Below are 22,623 nucleotides of genomic sequence, written 5' to 3'. Positions count from 1 at the left end.
CTACATTTGTCACCAAGATTCTACAGAGCCATCGCTAACACTGTTCTTAAAGCTGAAAAGGTGGCACATTACATGGAGGTAATGTGCTGTACTTTAAAAGCATCAGCACTTGAAAATAAGACTTCAGGAGGCTCAGCAGATAATCTGTAGAAAGTCAGAGGCAAGAGAATTCCAGAGTATTGGGAAGGGAGGTTAAGGTTCCTTTTCCACTAGCTATATACCTTTGAGAATTTTGCTGCTGCTGACCTCTGTTCAGTATGCCTCCCTCCCCTCAGAAAAGCCATAAGCTACATATGTGAATACGCAGTGATTGTGTTCCCTCTCCACAGTCCAGATAGAGTATAAAAACATTGAATCATACTATGCTGAACTAGTGTTCAGGTTGCTTGTTTCCCAGGGATTTAAAGACCCTCCTGAGGCCTTCTTGGAGAAGAAACTAGAGTAGAGGTAAAGCAATTACATTCTCCTTGCATAGAAGAGCACCTGCCAAGAATGATGTTGAATTTGCTCCACCACAATAAGTATTCCTTACTTGAAACCAAAAAGCATCTCTGGACATGTATATTAAGGAGATAAAGCAAAGCAGAAAATAAATAATTTCCATTGATATTCTGACAAATAGTGGCAGCTGAACAAATCTGATCTTTGTGATGGCAAGTTGTTAACAAGGATAGCCACCAGTAATGCTCACTTTTTTCTACATGTGTTTGCACTTCTTGTCTCATTTCCACACATTAAGAGCCTCTGACCTCAAATAAGTCAGAACTAATATTCTTAGAAAGTCTGAGTCTTCCCTTACAACAGTGTAAATGGAGATGTAATCTGCAGATAAGAGAATCTGAGTAAAATTTCAGTCTGGACCTTCAGTCTTTTACATGTTATGACATGTTTCTTAAAAAACACACTGTGTGCCTGCAGTTTGTGCTTAGCTGAGCTACTGGCCCTTTCACTGAAAGACAAACTAGTGCATCAGAGGGGTAGCTCGTTTTCTTAATGTGACTCTGCAGTAATTACACATAGCAAATAACCACCTAGAGAGGTTGTGAGACCTTTTATAGGACAGGATTATCAGTGTGGTGTTATTGTTGCAAACTGATTGTGGAAGTTGCAAGGCATCTGCAGCGATTTGAGAGTTTAGTTACTTGGCTGGGCTCAAGTCCTGACAGGAAAACAGTTACACTGAATTATGGCACAACAGATGTAGATTGTCTTCAGCTGACAAGGAATTAGTTCAGCTGTTTAAGTCAGATGCTGATTAAAAACAAACATTTTAAAAGAAAACTTGCTTTCAGGTCAGTTCTGCGTGTTTCCTGTAATCCATTGCAAGTTTGTTCTGACCAAAATGCCACTTACATTTTGGCAATTGCCTCAAATGTTGGAAAAAAATTTACAGGGCTTTAAAGTCTTCGGTGGAACAATCTGCACGTTCAGTCTGTTAACTGCCTTCTGGACAGCTTTTTTTTGCACTACCACCACATGCCAAATGCAGTTTGGGGATTTTGTGATTGGCAGAATTAACTATTCTCGATATCTGGGAAATAAATGAAAAGGCAGGCAGGCAGGTGGGCAAGGAAGACAAGAAGAAAGGAGGGCAGACAGGCAAGACAAGGAAGGCAGGAAAGAGGGAAGGGGAGGGAAGGGAGAGGAGGGTGAGGGGAAGGGAAGGGATTATTTTTGTTTTGAATAGCCAGTGAGATGTCTGTTTTTCAAGTCACCCTGTAAGCGTATCTATCAGTTGTTGGCCACAGAGAGCAACACCTGAGTCACAGCCTTTTCCATGTTGCTTTGGTTTTGACCACTTCACTATTAGCAAAAAACACTTGGTGTGAATTACTTCAGGGGCCTGTGGCAGAATTTGGAGTTACTGTTTACCAGGTGCATGTACTGTTATTTAGGCTTGCTACACAATAACAGAGACCTACAGCAATGCTTTATTTTCCTTCTTTCAAAAACAGTGTACATTTTATTGTCTTTATTCAGAAGTAGATATATTTTAGTGTACTTGAAAGAAATTGGGAACACAACTTCCACCCATGATTAATTTTCTGAGATTATGCTGAGAAAGAAGAATAAAATTAGAGAACCCCAGAGCTGGTTTAATGTCCCTTTTATAAAGTCAAGCTCGTAGTGAGATCACTGTTTGTAAAAGTTTATTATCTCGCAAAACATGGTCAGCTTTTGTATGAATGTAGAAATACGATCACTTTTCATTTTCGAGTCAATTAGAGTAAGAAAAAAAAGGACCTTCTATCCACAAAAATCTCCCTCTGCCTTTTGTTAATTGGAAGTTAAGGCCGTGGTAAACATTCAAGTTACTTCAGTCTGAGCTCATGAGCAAAATGTGTCTGTAATTAAAAATATGTAAATTTGGCTGATAAATAGCAGTGGCCTCTTAAAACGGAAAAAGCATCAAACTTGTTATTTGTGGAATCAATCATCCTCTGTACTATCATACAGTTACATGCTAATTATGATTTAATGTTTAACACCCCTTTGATAAAATTTTATGTTAGTTATATGTAGTTTCTTTTTCTTATTTAGATTAAAGCTGGCATTGGTGTTTTTCTCAGTCAGAATTAACTTCAGTCAAAATCTTACAGTTAGTCAAAAGAAACAACTTCAAGTTTTATTTTGTTTCCAGATTTAACAGCACCTATTCAATCTAGTGATCTTAAAACTTTAGAAGGGCTGGCACATTGACTTGTCCAAACCCACATGAATGGATTCTTTTAACACAAGAATTTCAAATTATACCTTACAAAAACTTCTACACAGAGGAGGATGTTCAGAATATAGATTCAGGTTGAATAATGTTACGTATAGGGTAGTTGTTAGTAACTTCCTCTAATTATCTTGCTACTGGATATGGTAATCAGTCTGTACACATGAGTTCTTTCCCAGTTTCTTCTTTGGGATAGAGTAATCCTTTTATTACATCTGTCAACATATAAAGGACTATGAATGACTCAAAGTAAGTGCTGCAGTTTCACTGCTGTATAAAAGGAAAAAGAAAATCATATATTATCTTCAAGTGAGACACACAAGCATTTCAAGGCTCAAGCACTTTTTTAAGTTTTCTCTAGCATGAAACTTTGTTGCTGGAGTTCAAAGGCTGTATAGTGGATAAATGACTCATAGATTTTTTTAAAACTCAAACACCAAAATATTGCTTCCTTTTTGTATTTTTTGAACTAGAGACTTTTTTTATTGGAAAAGCTCATACCCAAAGAGGTTTTGTTTTTTTTAAAACAGCAGTTTAAATTCCTGTGATCATTCAGTCCGATGTCTTACCAGTTTTCCCTAGGGAATTAAAAACAAACCAAATAAGTATTTTGAGTTGGTTGGTCCTGTTCATTGTATCTTTCATTCTGAAGGTGTACGGATGCTGGATGGAGATGTGACAGACATGGTAGAAGCAAAGTCTCTAAGCCTTAATCCCCAGCATATCCACATCTACAGTGCCAGCTGGGGGCCTGATGACGACGGTAAGACTGTGGATGGACCTGCATCTCTAGCACGTCAGGCCTTTGAGAATGGCATCAGAATGGTAGGTTGGCATCAAAGTGTATTTCTTGGATCTGCTTTTGTGTGCAAGCGTAAGGGTACATGTGCCTGGTATGTGCTAGTACACAGCAAGGGAAAGAGGAGAGGAATCTGAAGGAAAGAAAAGCTTTCTTTGTGTAAAACTAAAAATGCATTTTCCTTTTATAGTGACCTGATGGTCAGTCCTTCCTGAAGTATCATCTCTGTTCAGTTCCAGCTGCGATACAGCATCCTCAGTGTCCTTTAAGACTGCTCTGAGGTGATGATGTAACTCTGCAAGAAGAAATAAGACTGAAAAATGCTACTTTGCACAGCAGTGCCAAGTCATCAAATCTGAATTGCAGTGAAATTTAAAAGCAAAAGCCTTAACTGTTTTTGCCTCTTTCTTCCTTTCTATCATTGCTTTGTTTTGCTTGATTTCTTAATGGAAGTTTGACAATTTTAATAGGGAGTTGGGGGCTAAATAGTCTACACCCATGTTTCTTTCACCGTTTATGTCTGTTCTTTCTCAGAACTTACAACCTATTTATAACTTACATATACATTTCTCTACAAGTTTGGGCTATCCCATTTTCTCTATGGTGTAGTCCAGAGATCTTCAGTAATATAACACACAAAATCCCAAATGCCCCTATATGACAAAATCATAAGACCTTTTTATTTTTCTTCAATAAGTTACTGTCAAACAAATAAGACCATGGATGGAAATGGGTAGTTAGAAGAGCTTTTGGTGTCAGAGGCCAGTTTTTAGTTCTTCCTTTTACCCTACTGCCTGCTAAATAGATCAGGGAATTCATCATCTTCCAGTGATCACACCTTTTTCCACTGTATAGAACTGGTGGAAAGGATCTTAAAGCTTTGCATTTGAAGGTCTGAGTATTATTTTGGATGCAGCAAAAGACTTGCTGGTTCAGTGGTGAGTGGCTCTTAGGTCAGAAAAGATGAGATTAATTAAATAAATGTTTAAAGAGACTGATACTGTTGGACCAAAGTGGCCCCAGAACATAGCTCCTGGAGCATGGTAACACTGTTCAGCAAGGGAAAATGCAGATATTGTTGAAATCACTGTTTTAACCAGGCATGCCAAGACTGATTTTGGCAACATTCAGCCTGGAAAATCTGTGCTGTGTGTAAAAGACGGTGTCTGACACTGAGAGACTATATTAATGTAAGGTATATCGTCAGAAGCAAACAGGAACAATAGGTGCAGAGTGGTAACAGAGTTACAAGACCACCTGGTCAGGCTGACAGTCTGTATGCACAGTGTAGCCTTTCACATGATTACAGTATACGTAATTGTAAGTTGTAAATAAATGCATCATAAAATTGATACCCAGTATCACAATAAACATTGCCTAGTAGCAGAAGCCTAGGAGGTGGGAGTTCACATCTCCTTCACAGCTGCATCCCTGGCTTGTTTTGGTTCTCTTGATAAGTCACATGAATTTCTTAAATTTCATCCCAGCCTTCTGTCCTGAAAAGTGAATAATAATACATGCTCAACTACCTAGCAGTATGAAGTTATGAAGAGCAATTACTGAAATGCTAAAATAACAACAGGCACTGTGTGCTTTCAATGCTACATTATGTTAAAGACATGTCCCTCAGACTCAGTTCTATGAATGCTTTACTAACCACACAACCATGGCCTTCCTTTTACCTGGTCATATGATGACCAGTTGGCGTGGAGTTGCAGGTATATGATTTTGCTTCTTGTACATTATGTAATAGGTGAAGCCTTCTGTAACAAAATACTCAAGCATGTGATGAGCTTTACCATGTTAGAAATTCCAGTGTCTTAGTACTTAAATACATTTATAAGGACACTGATAGATTCTGCCCCAGAGAACGCTGCTGTATTTAGTAATCATTATTATAGTAGTTATTGAAGTTCTCTTAGAACAATAGAAGTAGAGGGCCAAATGCATCTCCTTTAGTGCTTCCCATACATCATCACTCCTTCTTTCAGTTGGAATATCAGTACCTCCTATCACCCAACTAGTGTTTACTACTGCTTAACAGTGACCACAGAGAAGAAAAATAATAAAGTGATGAAGGGGACCCTAATGTAACTGCAGAATGCAGAAGAATTACAAGGAAAAAAAAGTTTTATATTTAAACTTCTGTATGTGTTAGTTTAAATGTAATATTTCATGTAGGTAAGACACTCATGGGAAGTTCAGCCCAAATTCCTGTACCAGAAGAACTCAGCCATTTCCTCATTGTAATCTCAAACTGGGAATAAATCCAGAATCAACCAAGAATGTGGAATAATTTGCCAAGAGCGTGGATCTTGCCTACAAGTATTATTGTTCCCTTGTTGTTGTTATAGCTGTAATATGAGAGGATACCCTACAGAATCCAGATGAATTCCATGTTAACCAGTATCTTGTTCTATGGCTTTAGTAAGTACCAGTATAGGGAGGAAACATCGTATTTAATTTAAAAATTCTGAGGTGGTCTTTTTTCTGATAACAATGCAGAAAAAGTTTGGTATATTTTTTTTTTTTAAATATTAGAAGTCATATTTGATGCAAGTCAATTTTTTTTTTTTTTGCAGTTAACTTCTATTCCATTTTACTATTCATTCTGCCAAAGTCACACGTGCAGAGTTGAATAGATCTAAATATTTCCATATATTTGGAAATTTTACCTGGCTCTGACTAACAAAACTTTTTCACGTGTAATAAGAAAATAAAAGTTTTCTCTAAAACCTACATAAAATCATATTGATAAGAAATACAGGATGTTTAAGTTTAATCTCTAATTTTTATTCTTCAAAATGTAATATGGATTGAAGGATTGTAAATGAATGTCTCAATTATCACCTTCCTTAATAGACTTTAGTTTCCAGACCAAAAATTACTTTAAGATGAACCTGTTCTTCTTTCAGGGAAAGGTACTTTTTCTGTATTTCCTTACACTGTCATAAGGTGTGTCATTTTCAAAGATGAGGCAAATGGGAGAAGAAAATATGAATTTGCTGTGTGCCAAAATATACCTTAAAATCAGGTCATCGTGCAAGATAACGACTAGATACTCAGCCAAACACAGATTTCTCCAAGCAGTCACAGTAGTTGTGCAAATAATAATAGGCAGACAAAAATGCTTATTACATTGTTAACAGATCTTGGCCTTCCTTTTATAGAAATATCTAACCGAACAACTACAGTATTTGGCATGTCGTTGAGATCTACACAAAGGTTCAAGATTTATATTCTTCTATTTTGTGCATATGTACACACAACTGGATATTATTTTTTAAAAATAGGAGTGTAAAGTTAAAGGTAAAGATTTTTCAAAAGCATATGAGAAAGAAATTATGCTCAGCTTATTTAATTAGGAGAATCAAAGGTGGTACTTTGATTAGAATATAATTTAACTGAATTACTCCTTTTTTTTTGTTATACTCATGAAGTAAAAATGAAACGGATGCAAGAGCCACAGTATCTTGTTCAGTTTGCTGAGAGACTGGAATCCATGAAAATAATGCCTGGTTTATCTTTAGCACATATTAGTACAATTAACAGCTCTTGCTGGGTGTTTTAGAACTGTTATTATTTTTAAATCTGCTGAGCTAATACGATTCCTCATTCCAAATCCTGCAGAAAATAACAAAGATAAATGACTGTACAGTTTTTCTGTAAAGTCCCAAAGAGACAGCACGTGCCATGAATTGTAATAGACAAATCTATGTAAAGAAAGGATACTGAGTAATAACTGAGTTTATGAAAAGTCAACCTAACCCATAAGTTAAATATGCTTTAAAAATTCTGCCCCAGATCAAGGTAAAGAGGAGGAAACTAATTTTTAAACCTTTCTCAAGTATCATGATTTTCTGTCATCTTTAGGGTATTTTGTTTAATTCTATTAAACTTGCATACTTGAATTCAAGGAGAAACCTTGTAGACTTTGCTATCAATTTCCATGCAAATATAAAAGCTCCCTTTATATCATGCTTCCATTTGACAAGGTTGTTTTCTTGGAAATAGTGTAGTAATAAAGGTGGAAAATTCAAGAGGTTTGTGTTTTAAATACGAATGTATTAGAAGTTGTAGACCTAATAATCTCAAAAACAATTCCTTTATAATCACACAGAACTTGCCTGAAAAAAATCAGATGAAGGGCAGCATATCCAAAGGTAACATATTCAAGAGAAGATTAGGTATGCAATGTCACATTTTGCACTTTGTTCAAGAACAAACAGATTTAGCATTGCAAAACATGGTTGTGGCCAAATCATGTAATAAGCCTGTGTTGAGTCTGGGACAAAAGGGAAAACACAAAAGCCTTTATTTGATTCAGAAAGATAAAACCAAAGTACCATTAGATTTTGAGATGAATGTCTGTATCTCACAGTTTATAAGCACAATGCTATAAGCACTTGTGCTTGAAGACTTGGGCTTCCTGATTCATGGCTGTGTTATACAGCATTCAGTCTAGTTCATTTCTCTTCATATAAATAGGTCTGTTATTCTGGGATCAGTCTCAACTTCATTTGGAGGGTAATGCATTTCAGATACCACGGCTTGTTCTTTCACTGCTGTTTGTCAAGGACCTAATAGTCAAGTTTCTGGATATGTGACCCCTGTTGATATTTTACATTGCAGGTCTTCAAAGAGCTGGTTATCTCACCTCTCCAAACATCTCACCAACTGCACGGTCTATGTTGTTTGTTTCACAGTACCCATAAGGTAGTCCTAATCAGTGGCAGGACAGGTCATCCTCAGTATAGCCTAAGAGGCTGGAGGCAGGGAACCTTTTGGCACAGGGGCCTTTATCTTATTGCCGTGACACCATTCTGCTTAGCAAGCTGGACACAAGCCAGAATATTTGATGGACATTAATGATCAGATGCTGTGTGGCTGAACCTTTTGTGAGAACTCAGCTTGGTGCCTCATATCATCACTACCCCTTCTCCTCTCCCTCACTTCACCAGCTGCAGGTTGTGTGTTCAATGTGTTTGCTGGGAGCAGAAGGCACTTTCCCCAGGAAGTCTCCTATCCACATACAGGAGAGAGAAAGGCAAGGGAAGAAAAGGGATGGGAAGAAAAAGGAAAGGAAGAAATAGGAAGAGAAGAAAAGGGAAAGGAGAAAAGAAAGTATTTCACATCATCATTATCATTGTCATTATTATTACTGCTACTATGTGCTTCTACCCCAAAAGTGGAAGAGAATTCGTAATTTGCAAGTGTCCAGGCAAAGATTTGCTGTCTGTGGTATACCAGAGATGGTTCTATTAAATTTACTTGTCCTGTCATCACCTGTCTGCATCACTGTGCATAGGATGTGTTGCCTCCACAAAGAGGAGTTAGTCTCTTCTATTTTGCCAGGGAGTTGTACTGCACTACAAAAATCAAAGGCAGAAGTTACCGCAAAAAGACTTGCAATCACATGTCAAAATAACTTCTAATATGGCTGTCATTTATACACATCATATGTAGATACCTTTGGCATGCACAAGACCTCCGGCACATTTATAATTAGTTGGCCAAAAACTACTTGTTGAAGATCAATCAGAAGAATTAGTGCTATGCTTGGGGAAGGTGTCAGAAGACATGACTTCCAGTATGCCGATGTAACCTAATGTTAGATCCTGATGTTTATCTGTGGCATGATTTGCATATCTGCAGTGTATCCCTATTGCATCTATGATGTAGTATCTGAACATGTGATTTTATAGTTACTTCAGCATACTGAGTTAAACTTTGGTGGGTCTATACTAGAGGTGGGTGCTAACTATGTGCTGGAATAGAAAAGTCATAATGGCATTTTAACATGAGCATCATTGGTTTTAAACAGTGTTCATAGTTTTAACACCAGAAAAGGCAATTGTCAAGTTATGCCCTTCATAGTAAGCCAGATCAGCAAAATTTCATCCCAATATCAGGGCATCAATATCCCCGTTTTCTTGATCCATCTATTATTTTCTGATTTCTGTACATCTTTTGGGAAGAGACAAAAGATGAAACCTGTTATGTGAATGTCTGTGCAGGTCACTAACCTTCACTATTAAAAACACTTAGCTTGTTGCTTATCTAAATTTCCAAGTTTCCTTTCCATTGTAAAATGTCTTTTCTGCTATGCTTCAGTGCATCTTATAGTGTTAGAAATCTCCACGTGTAAGTAGTTACAGATTCTGGCCAAGTGATCTCTGGTGTAAATTAAATTGGAACATATGGACATAAGACAGAAAATGACCATGTAGGTCATCCAGTACAGTTCTCTACTATCAAAGGCATCATGTCCTATAAATACAATCAGCAATTTCTATTCTAGAATGAATTAGAAAATTTTTCCTCTTTGTTTCTGTTGGGAGACTGTTTCACAGCCATCACTAGGCTGTTGGTTAGAGACTTTCTTCTAAGTTACAGCCAGGTTTACTTGTGCGCTTTTTCTGACCATTTGCTCATGGACCAAAATTGTGCTTCAGCTTAAATACCTTTTCTTCTTCCATTTTTGTTTCTAACATATTTATAGAACACAGTCCTCTCAGACTTCATTTTGATAAGATAAACAAGTCACACTCTAGACACTCAAGAACTAGGCTGTCGGATCTCCTTGCTCATCAGTGGTGCTTCTCCACATCCTCAAGCCTGAATTCTATTCTTGAATTCAGATGATCATAATTCCTAGATTCGCTAACAAATTTTTCTTTTTATGTCAAAATCTCCTGATAACATTTTTTCCCCAGTTCATCCTTAAAACACTTATGACTTCCTTAACCCCCCCTGTTTCTTCATCACAGTCTACATCATCTCTGGTGCAACCATTTCCACAGGCAAATTACTGTTATATTAACCTTTGGGGATTTTTATTTTCGTTACTGATTTTTTGAAGGGTTGAGCACGTGTTTTGCAGTAACCAGACAGATGGTTTCTGGTACATTTTTATGCATAAAATAAGTTATCAGAGAAAAACTTAGATTCAGCTAGAATGCTAAAGTGTATGTTTCCATTAATGCTGATGCCTCTTACTCTGTCCTTCAAAATCTGTTCTACAGACTTAACAGTAATGGTTTGTATATTCAGTTTCTTTCTGTTAGTCAGAATTTCCTAGCCACAGTTCATTCCTGTAGTTCTTTCTGAAACACTTTGTGTTTCCTGCATCATTTTTTCAGGTCTTGATGGGAGAACTGGGCATGGGAGTTGTAGCCTTCTCTGTTGTAGTGTTTGAACCCCAGCCAGACAGCTTTTCACTCACTCCCCCCTTCTTGCCCTCCCCCTATTTCCGGAGGAACAGAGAGGAGAATCAAAAAGAACGCAATGCCCACAGGCTGAGATAAGAACAGTTTAGTAACTAAGGTATAACACAAATCACTACTGCTACCACCAATAAGAATAATGATAAAGGAAATAACAAGGGAAGAGAATACAACACCTCATCACTGAGCGACCGATAACTTGCTCCCCCCAGCCCGACCAAGCACCGACCCATACCTCCTCCAACCCTGCAGTCCCCCAGCGCTTCCGGGTAACTCCCAGTTACCTCCTGGGCATGACGTGCTGTGGTATGGAATACCTCTTTGGTCAGTTTGGGTCAGGTGTCCTGTCTCTGCTTCCTCCCGGCTTCCCTCCTCCCTGGCAGAGCATGAGGCTCACAAAGTCCTTGGCCAAACCAAAACATCATTTTTATCAGCTCTGTTCCCAGCCCGAAAATCAAAACACAGCACTGCACCAGCTACCAAGAAAGAGAAAAAATGTCTGTTACTGCTGAACCCAGGACATCTGTGTATGGATAGTACTGTTTCTCTGTTCCCTGTACATGCTCATATTCATCCTGTTTACTAATCCAAGGAGCTGCATTTCTAGGTCTTACTAACTTGCATTTGGCTGATACTCATACCTCAAGATGCCTTAATGACTCTGTAGATATAGTTTACACTTGATAGGATTTCGTTTTCTCCAGACTGAGATTGACCAGTAAAAATAAGGTTAGGTGACAACCTTGACACGTCATTAAGCTCATAATAATTCTTTGCTGTACTATTTGCACATAGTTAGCAACTTTCAGTATTCAAAGTAGAATTAGAGGTATTGCTTTCCAGTAAATAAAATAGACTTTAGGCTCAGTGATTCCTGGATGAACTTCAATACTGTGCCCTTTATTTTCTTGCAGAAATATAGATACAAAGCTAACCTTTAAATATATCTCCTCTGCTTTCTGTGAAAACTTGAGGTTTTCCACAGAGAGTCAATGTGTAGTACAAAAAAAAAAAAAAAAAGATACCAGAAATGTTCTTACATTACGTTCAATGGAATATACAAATCCTGAAAGGCAGGAAAATTTGGAATGAGAGTTACAGGAAAATATACCTCAAAATGTCCAGTTTCCTTACAATGTCACAAAGTGTACTGGAAACCAAAACTGTTTAGTTACCTCATCCAATCTCACACATATATGGAAACTGTTGTAACAAGCCAGAACAGCATTACTGCTTTTGGACTTCTTGTTAAAAATGGCCCCCAGTTTTGGGTGCCCAGCCTGAAACAGGTGATACATTTGAACATAAAAAAAATACCATTTTTATTGTGGGGTGGATCTTAATTTGGAAAGCCAATACTGAAAAGCAGCATTGGCACATGGGCCTCTTTCCATACACTTAAACGCATACTTTTAAGAGAGTGTATTTTTAAAAGATGAAGCTGTTTACTTTGGGCAAATCACATATCCATTTTGCTCATATAGTTGAACAATAGCAGAATCTATGTATTTCTGTATGTCATGTGAAAAAATAAATTTCTGAAAAGCAAACACCTGGAAATTTGGTGTCAAGAGTTTTTGTGCATAGAATTTAACATAAGTTTAAGGCACAAAACCTTGATGGAGTAATTTTACACACACTTAAAACATTTCAGTTTCACCTGTCATTAACTAAAAGCTCTTTGTGCAAAAGGAATTTCGAAAAACCCTGCTTTTTTTTTTTTTTGTCACAGGTGTTTATAATGTTCAGCTTGGTTTATCCCACTTACAATATCATAAACAGCAACAATTTTAATGATAAAATGGACAGACAGCCTTAACCAGAACTACAGTTCATACAGCCCTGTAGCTGGCTCTATTTTGTTTAGGAAAAATGGGAAATTAATTCCGGTATTGCACATGTACAGATTTCAGGTTACAGCCAACACTTCTTTTGTTTGCACTTTAAGCAGTAATTATAGCTCTGCAGGGAATATCTTGGAGCTGTTTAAGCTGTTGTTCTAGTGAAGAGTAAAATAAAAAATACACCACATGCAAGGATGCATGTTGAATTGTTCCACTGATGTATCCCAATAATTATTGTGTTAATGCATGGGTGCTTGTGGTTATTCAAAAAGGGTTTTTTTAATGCACACATTGAAATGTTTTCATGCTTTGGTAGTTTAAAGGTATCATATCCTCTGAGCTAGTAGGATACATTTTCCTTCTCTTTTGTCATGTTTAATTATTTTGTCTTTCTTTTTCTAAGAAGCTGGTTCAGAAGTAGCCAAAGAGCTTAACTTTATTAGTAACAACTTGCCTTTTCAACAATATAATTGTTGCTTCTGTAAGCAGTGACAGATTTTTGTGTTGAATATGTATTGTGTGTACGCCTGTTCCAGCAGTAGGAAGTAATTTCTTGACTTCATAGTTTTCCTGAGAGTAAAACCATGACTACTATTATAAACACACAAGACTCAATTTTTAGACATTCCCTCAAACATGCATCTTCATTTACGTACACCTGTTAGCTTTATTACTAATTGCTTCATATATATAATTGATGCACATCTTTAATGATGTGCAAATGTGATTTTTCTAAGAGTATGGATACCTCAATAGAATTAATGGCCTCAGAAATTTCTCCTTTTGTCCATGAGTTTTTGCTTTTAATACCCAAGGAGGCTGTTTTAGTAATAAATAATCTGTTTGGCTATCTTCTGATAGCACTTCAGAATTGCTGAGTTGGACTCTTTAATGTTATCTGTTTTGGAGATGCCTGCTTTCAAGTGAGAGTGTTGTGCAGTCTTTTAAGGGTTGTGTGCCTGACTATTTTACATTCCCAGATTAGAGGTTAAGTGAACTGGTAAAACTCTGCTGGAGCTGGGAGATGCTGCTTCTCAAAAGCAGAATGCTGCCAGTCAGCAGACTGGCAGCACTGCAACTCGATTCAGGGCAGCAGCATCCAGCTTCCAGGAAGCTCAGAGATCAATGAAGCTGGAAGCAAAAGGATGCTGCCTCTCACATGTGCATCTCTTAGGGTGCTGTGATCCTTGTTACCTGGCCCTACAGTGGTTGTGCAGTGCTGCACACTCAAAATCCTGCCTGCATAGCAGGGTTTTTTTAGGTCTCCAAGAGTACTCTGTTCCAGAGTAGGGTTTTTTTAGGTCTCTGAAGTACTCTGTTCCACACATTCAGTTACTTCCTCTTCAGAAATTAGCTTTTGAGATCTTTTTTCAGCTTCCACATCAAGATCAGTTTCACTTCCTGACATTTTTCTTCTTGGAAGCATGAAGTAATTTTAGAACAGTATAGGGGAGAATAGAGGAAATTAAACGTTTAAGTTCTAGGTGTGGATAGAATGTTCCTCCTTCTCTCTCCATTTTAAATTTTCATTATTTGCTTTCTGCTCATGGGTGTGTGATTTCCAGCATATTGGTGGCAAATTACCTCTCCCTGGCTGCAACCCCTCTGATTACTCCAGGTCAGTGGCTCTGCTTTTCCTTCTGCTTTACATTTTTTCCCTCTGCCTTAGTAAATTTGCTCATGTCTGTAGAGACAACGACTTGCCCCATAGGCAGGGAGGGTTAGTGGGGCACTTGATTCCTGCGCATGAAATCATTAGGATTCAAAGGCTTAATTAGGGCACCTTGACTTGTAAACAGTGAATGAATGTCCAGTCTAGACTTTGTAAAATAATGTGAATAAATCTTGTTTCACTGTCTCAAAATACAACTCATAAATGAAAACTGTTTTTATCAGATGTAAGTATGCTGGAAGCAAGTTGGAAGTATGTGGAGCTGCTGCCTGTCCTTAGATGAATGCGTGAAGACCTCTATCTTATAATGGTTCCTGCATGTACTGCTTGATCATTCACTCATAAAGATGTGGCTTATTTGTATGCACACATATATACAGAAGCACACACATTTGGAGTGGGGGAAGTTCTTTTTGTAGTGTTAGGAAATTCTGCAGATGTCATTACGAACATGTTCGTGCTGGCTCAGTTTCTTGGCAGACTAACCCTTCCGTGCTGTTGAACTGGGGAAAAAAAAAAAAAAACAAGAGCTTTCATATCACTTACCCTACTTGCAACTTGCTGACCAAGGAAAAGGAGGCAGTAGGAAAAATTAAATGGGAATGCCCCTACATTCTTGTGCTGTGCTTTTACAGGTGCAGTTTGTGCCTTGGGGCCTTTTTGTCAATGACCCGAGACCATTTTGTTCAAGATCAGCTGTCTGTTGAGCACACTGGCTTTGCCCAGAAAATGTCCTAGGAAACTGGACTGTGACTAGTTTGATAGCAAGTCTTAGCTGTCAGTGAAAGACTTTATCTTTTCCATAATGGAGCACTTGATTATTTTTTCAATTGGTTTATGCAATTTAAGAAAGTAGACAAAACAAATGGAGAACGTTTCATAGTGGTCTGAAATATGCACTGACAACTACAAGTGCAGTTATGGACACCTTGCAGAGTTTCTAAGAAGGAGTCCGTAGGTATCATTGCAAATGGAAGATCAGAAACAGCGCTGAGCGTACTTTGTGGCACACCATTCCACCCTGGTCTATGCCCCTGCTGTAGTTCACTAATTCTTTTAAATTTTGCTCAAGTTGTATCCATATGGTTTGTAAATCATAGAACAGAATGATAGAATAGTTAGGGTTGGAAAGGACCTTAAGATCATCAAGTTCCAACCCCCCTGCCATGGGCAGGGACACCACGCTCTAAACCATATCACCCAAAGCCTCATCCAGCCTGGCCTTGCACACTGCCAGGGATGGAGCATTCACAACCTCCCTGGGCAACCTATTCCAGTGCCTCACTACCCTAACAGGAAAGAATTTCCTCCTTATATCCAATCTAAACTTCCCTGTTAAAGTTTTAACCCATTACCCCTTGTCCTATCACTACAGTCCCTAATGAAGAGTCCATCCCCAGCATCCGTATATGCCCCCTTCAGATACTGGAAGGTTGCTATGAAGTCTCCACACAGCCTTCTCTTCTGCAGGCTGAACAGCCCCAACTTTCTCAGCCTGTCATCATATGGGAGGCGCTCCAGTCCCCTGATCATTCTCGTGGCCCTCCTCTGGACTTGTTCCAACAGTTCCATGTCCTTTTTATGTTGAAGACACCAGAACTGTACACAATATTCCAGGTGAGGTCTCACGAGAGCAGAATAAAGGGGCAGGATCACCTCCTTTGACCTGCTGGTCACACTCTTTTGATGCAGCCCAGGATACGGTTGGCTTTCTGGGCTGCAAGCGCACACTGAAGCCGGCTCATGTTCTTTTTCTCATCCACCAACACCCCCAAGTCCTTCTCCACAGGGCTGCTCTGAATCTCTTTTCTGCCCAACCTGTAGCTGTGTCTGGGATTGCTCCAACCCAGGTGTAGGGTCTTGCACGTGGCATGGTTAAACTTCATGAGGTTGGCATGAGCCCACCTCACAAGCGTGTCAAGGTCCCTCTGGATGGCATTCCTTCCCTCCAGCGTATCAACCGAACCACACAGCTTGGTGTCGTCAGCAAACTTGCTGAGGGCGCACTCAATCCCACTGTCCATGTCAGCGGCGAAGATGTTAAACAAGACCGGTCCCAACATCGATCCCTGAGGGACACCAGTAGTTACTGGTCTCCAGCCGGATACTGAGCCATTGACCACAACTCTTTGTGTGTAGCCATCCAGCCAGTTCTTTATCCACTGAGTGGTCCATTCATCAAATTGTTGTCTCTCCAGTTTAGATACAAGAATATCGTGTGGGACAGTGTTGAACGCTTTACACAAATCCAGGTAGATGACATCAACTGCTCTACCACTGTCTATCCGTTCTGTAGCCCCATCATAAAAGGCCACCAAATTGGTCAGGCAGGATTTCCCCTTAGTGAAGCCATGTTGGCTGTCTCCAAGCACCTTGTTGATTTTCATGTGCCTTAGCATGGCTTCCAGGAGAATCTGCTCCAAGATTTTGCCAGACACAGAGGTGAGACTGACTGGTCTGTAATTCCCCAGGTCTTCCATGTTCCCCTTCTTGAAAATGGGGGTAATATTTCCCTTTTTCCAGTCATGGGGAATGTCACCTGATCCCCATGATTTTTCAAATATGATGGCCAGTGGCTTAGCAACTTCATTTGCCGGCTCCTTCAGGACCCGTGGATGGATTTCATCAGGACCCATGGACTTGTGCACGTTCAGATTTTTAAGATGGTCTCAAACCAATTCCTCTCCTACAGTGGGCCCAAGGTCTCCATTCTCACAGTCCCTTCATCTGCCTTCCAAGACTTGGGTGGTGTGGTCAGAGCCTTTGCTAGAGAAGACTGAGGAAAAGAAGTCATTCAGAACCTCAGCCTTCTCCAAATCCCATGTAGCTAGTTCTCTCAATTGCTTCCTGAGGGGGCCTACGTTCTCCCTAGTCTGTTTTTTATTTGCTATGTACCTGTAGAATCCCTTCCTGTTATCCTTAATATCCCTAGCCGTGTTTAATTCTAACTGGGCCTTAGCTTTCATAACCTGGTTCCTAGCTTCCCGGACAACATCCCTGTACTCTTCCCAGGCCGCCTGTCCTTGCTTCCACTTTCTACAAAACCCTTTTTTCATTTGAATTTTCCTCAGGAGCTCCTTATCCATCCAAGGAGGTCTCCTGGCCCTCCTGCTGCACTTCATTCTGGTTGGGATGCAACACTCCTGAGCTTGTAGCAGGTTATCCTTGAAGACCAACCAAGAGTCTTGAGGCCCCCTGCCCTCTAGGGCTATATCCCATGGAACCTTTAGTAAGGTTCCTGAAGAGGCCAAAGTCTGCTCTCTTGAAGTCCAGGGCAGTGAGCTCACTGCACGCTATTCTCACTGCCCTAAGGATCTCAAATTCAGCCATCTTGTGGTCGCTGCATCCAAGGCTGCCCTGCAGTGCCACATTTCCAACGAGCCGTTCCCTGCTGGTGATCACGTGGTCAAACATGGCACCTCTCCTTGTCGGCTCCTCTATTACTTGCAGAAGGAAGTTGTCTTCCACACAATCGAGGAACCTCCTGGATTGCTTGTACCGGGCCGTGCCGTCATTCCAACAGATGTCAGGGTGTTTGAAGTCACCGATGAGAACGAGGGCTGGGGAGCATAAGGCTTTTCCTATCTGTCTATAGAGTGTTTCATCCGCAGATTCCTCTTGATCAGGTGGTCTATAACAGATCCCCACAGTAACATCTCCCATCGCTGTTTTCCCTTTAAGCCTGACCCACAAGCTCTCTCCCCAGACAGAGCTCGATACTCTCCAGCCTATCCCTAACATAAAGGGCAACTCCTCCTCCTCGCCTGCCAGGCCTATCTTTTCTAAAGAGTCTCTAACCTTCCATTCCAACACTCCAGTCATAGGAGCCATCCCACCATGTTTCTGTGATGCCTATAATATTATACCCCCGTAGACAAGCACACATCTCTAATTCCTCTTGTTTGTTACCCATGCTACAGGCATTTGTATACAGGCACCAGAGCCGAGCTCCAAATGAAACCGGCTCATTGGCTGGAGCATCTGGAATATCTCTGCATTGCTCCGAGCATTTATTATAGGTGCTGGCAACTGACTGGGAGTGTTGGGATGGAATGATGCCCCCCTCCCCCAACACATCTAGTTTAAAGCCTCCTTGACCAGTCTGGCAAGCCTCCTACCAAAACTGTTCTTCCCCTTCTTTATCGGACCAGCTCCACCAGCTCCCGCTAGACCTGGCCTACAAATTTGGGTCCCGTGTTCAAGACACCCAAACCTCTGATTGTGACACCTCCCTTTTAACCATTTATTAACCTGGCTAATCCTCCTAGCTTTTTTTAGGTCCTCCCGTGTATACTGGAGAATAGATGAAAAGACTGTCTGAGCTCCAGAGCCCTTAACCACCTCTCCCAGGGCTCTGTAGTCCTTCTTTATGTTCCCCAGGCTACTACTATCTATATCCCTAGCACCCACATGTATCATTAGAAGTTGGTAATAGTCCGTGGGGCTTACCAGAGCAGGCAGCCTCTCTGCCACATCCCTGATCCGTGCCCCCGGTAGGCAACACACCTCCCTTGAGACCAGGTCAGGCCAACAGGCGAGTGCTTCTGTCCCTTTCAAAGTAGAATCCGCTACTACTATGACCCGCCGCTTTTTCCTGGCAGCACCAGTAGAGATCTTTACTAGTGCATCAACCGGCTGTTTCTGGTGCAACTGCATTTCCTCATGAGCCCCCTGCAGGACAGCAAAGTGGTGCTGTGTGGGGGAAACAGGTTTAGGAAGAAGTCCCTTGCTTTTAATAGTCCTTTACCTCCTTTTTTTTGTTGGTTTTTTTTTTTTTTTTTTGGTCACCAAATCCTGGCTTTGAGAGTTAACAGCCTCCTTCTTTCCTCCATGAGCTACAGGGGAAGCTTGAGGACTCTGCACAGTTTTGGCTGAGAGCAAACATTCCTGCTTCCTCTCAGCTTCCCTGACATCTTGTAGCCTATTAATAGCTTCCTGCAGCTCAGCCACCTGCTGAAGGAGGACCTCCACCAGGGAGCACCGAGTGCAGCCCTGCTCATTGTGTACCCTTCCCTCACCAGACCAGTGCAGGCACTCTCTACACCCCAAAGTCTGCACTGCAGCCTTCCCTCTCATTGGCTCTGTCTGGGTGCCTACGGTGGCCACCGCCAGATCAGCCAGAGCAGATATCCCAGACCGGGCCCTGGTCATGCGGTGAGTGCTCACCATCCCGCTCGCCTGCCCACGCGAACTGACTGCCACGCAAACTGCCCCAACCCGCTCTGTTTGCCACACTCCTGGTCACTCGCGCTCCCTGGCGCAGGTTTTTAACCAACCAGGGCTAGCACGGTTCCTCCTGGCTCCGCTCCCTGTGAGTCCCTGCTCCTGTCAGCTGAGCTGCTGGCTCCTGGGCAGGTCCTGTCGAGGACTTGAGGCTCCCTCAGTGGCTCTTGTCGCTCTGAGTTCAGGCTCCTGGACGCTGATCTCCCCCTGCTCCGGTGTTCAAGGCGTCCTCTCTCAAGCTACTCACCTCAGCAATTGAATATATATGAAATACACCTTTGCATTTGATTAGTAAATTATACATGGCTTCTTTGACAGCTCAAGGATTGACTTTTCATCTTGGCACCCTTGGGCATCTGGCAGATGACAGATGATAGATTTAGACAAACAGTAAAAGCTACAGAGTGGCTTGCATGTGTATTTATCTCAACTTGGTAACACAGTCCAAATGTTATTTAACCATATGTATTTAGGGGAGACCAATTAGGAATGGCATTCACATACAGTAGGACAGCTGATGCTGTTGCTCTAATTACTTATTTGGTATAGTCACTTGCAAGTTTATAATTTCCTGAGCATGACTGGGTCTATTGAATTGAAGCAGAGTGTTTGGAAACAGGGAGAAAGAGGAAATCAAATGGTAGTTTAACAATAGGCAGTAAATGTAAACCAGAACTTACTTGCTTGACACATTGTTTTAGTCAGGTTGAAATTAGTTTGGAAGTTTGCTTATTCCATTTATTTTTTTTAAGGCTGCCATTTGCTTTGCCAAAAAGGTTCTAGGAGCAAGATCTTCATCATGTTTTCCAGACTGAAGGTAATGCAGTTGTTTTCTGTGAAATGCTGAGTTGTTAAATATGCAGTGTTGCAGTGTGTTAGAGGAACGGAAATTCTTTCTCTGTATATTAGAAAATACTCTTTTCCATTAGTCAGTACACCTGGTACTTATATTTTTATTTCAGTAACAGAGATGTTGATAATTCACATATTTTCAAGAGACATTAGTTTTGAAGAAATGTTTATTATCGTTGTTCACAAAAAACAGCATGGAAGGGAATAGTTGGGTGTAAACAGCTGTTATTTTTAAAGCCCTGTCATTATCATTAAAATATGAATCAGTGTTTATTATATTTAAATACTACACTGCAGAATTTGTAACATCGGTTGGCATGTTTTAATCATGACTACATTTTGTGCCCAAAAATGGATTCACATATCTGGTTTTGTTGCTCATTTTTCATTGTTAGTGCAGCAGGATAAGTATGCATATAAAGATATATGGACACAGTATATCTGCAGAGAAGCTAATAATTCAAGGGTTACTACTGCAAAATTTACAAAAACTACAGTCCTACCCTGCTGCGAAAAGGTTTTCATTGCATGAGTGGAACAAATCATTTTATTCTACTCTGTGTAGACAAACCCAGCTGATGATGACAGCAGAAAAATGACAGATGGACTGTTACTGATGGGCTGTTTTCCTGTATGCTTATGGTTTTGAGAGGTTTTTTTATTATCTTTTTTTTACAAAACTTTTTAAAAAACTGGAAGATGGACTTTTAGGTAAAATATTAATAGTTAGATTCCGTTTTCCTCCTCCTTGGATCTTTGGTTTGATTATTCTGAATTCTTGTTTCTTCTCTTGTGGCTGGATTGGTAAGGTATTCCAAATTTCCCATGGGGTATCAGTTTGGACAAATGTAGTAATATGTGCTTTTGAGGAACACGTAGGAGGAAGAAAAATACAAAATTCTCCAGATAGCAGATACTTGTGAAAATTCATCAAAAAGGGGTTTCAGTGGAATATTTTGACATGTGCTGGAGGTTGAAGTGTGTCTGTATGATACACTTTTTGCTGTGTATTCTGCCTGCCTAAGTATATATTAACATTGTTGGGGTATCAGTGTATGTATAGGAAAGAGAACTTATTTTTAAGAGACAATGTAGGACAGGAACCTGTACATGACTCTCAAACAGATGTCAGAATTGATGGACAAGCCAAAAATGACCATTGAGGAGACAGCTGATGAAAGCAAGTAATAGGGAGCTGACTCACGGGGGCGGAGCCAGGAGGCTCGGGGGGCAGATTTAAATGGCCCGTCATCGACCATTCCCGGTCAGTTGCTGAGGTGATAGCTTTGAGAGAGGATGCCTGCAACACCAGAGCAAAGCGAACCGAGATCGGCGTCCAGGAGCCTCACCTCGCAGCGACGAGAGCCACCGAGGAGGGAGCCTCAAGTTGTCGTCAGGACTTGCCCAGGAGCCCTCAGCTCAGCTCACTCGAGGAGCTGACTCACCAGGGGCGGAGTGAGGAGGCTCTGCGGCAGCTGTGAGTGGTTGAAAACCTGCCCTGGGAGCGCGAGCGACCAGGAGTGTGGCGAGGCAGTTTGCGCGGGTAGGTAGAGCGGGATAACTGCCTGATCAAGGACTCACCTGGAGCGCAGGAGGAGGAAGGACTGCTTGCTTGTGTGGATATACACGGGCCGATCGACCACAGCATGGTCACAACACGATCAAAAGGTGTAGTGAGGAGTGACGTGAGTACCCAGACTGAGCCTTCCTGCAGACGCGCGGCCGTGCAGTTCTCCGACTGCAGTAAATGCCTGAGCCTGGCACTTGTATTGGAGGGAGCCAGTGACGCCACTTGTGTGCGGTGTGAGCGAATAAATGATCTGCTCAGGCAGGTGGTTGAACTGAGGGAGGAGGTAGAAAGGTTGAGAGCCATCAGAGAATGTGAAAGTGAAATAGATTGGTGGAGCCACACCCTAAGGCAAGGGCAGAGGGAAGTGGTTGAACAAGTGGTGGATCCCCTTCCCTCCCACCATCAGATAGGAGTGAACTTAAGGGACAAGGAGGTATGGAGGGAGGTCCCTCCTCGGAGAGGTAAGCGAAAACCCTCGCAATCCCTTCCTTCCTCCCAATTACCCTTGAATAACAGGTATGAAGTATTGGAACTACAGGGCCAGGTAAATGGAGATGGAGGGGTAGATCTATCTAGTGAGTCACCTAGGGCTTGTCACTCACCCTCATGCCTTAGAACTTCTTCAACCAAGAAGAAAAGAAGAGTAATGGTGGTGGGTGACTCCCTTCTGAGGGAACAGAAGGGCCCATTTGTCTACCAGATCCATCCCACAGAG

General features: G+C 40.9%; 1 protein-coding gene across 2 annotated transcripts in view; it reads left to right on the top strand.

The window, feature by feature from the left end:
* The window catches only part of PCSK5 (proprotein convertase subtilisin/kexin type 5), a 269,863-nt gene that overhangs the window by 111,062 nt on the left and 136,178 nt on the right, over nt 1-22,623 (top strand). For both annotated transcript variants that reach the window (XM_061355628.1, XM_061355629.1), the window contains exon 7: nt 3,375-3,547. In XM_061355628.1, the coding sequence (XP_061211612.1) occupies nt 3,375-3,547 (173 nt within the window). The remainder of the gene's footprint in view (nt 1-3,374; nt 3,548-22,623) is intronic.

The sequence above is a fragment of the Neopsephotus bourkii genome, unplaced genomic scaffold, assembly GCF_033783945.1.
Source record: "Neopsephotus bourkii isolate Nb327-2 ecotype Australia unplaced genomic scaffold, CSIRO-AGI_Nbou_v1 NB_816, whole genome shotgun sequence".
NCBI lineage: Eukaryota > Metazoa > Chordata > Aves > Psittaciformes > Psittacidae > Neopsephotus > Neopsephotus bourkii.
Note: the sequence above shows the minus strand (reverse complement) of the source record. Positions and strands in the feature narration are given on the sequence as shown.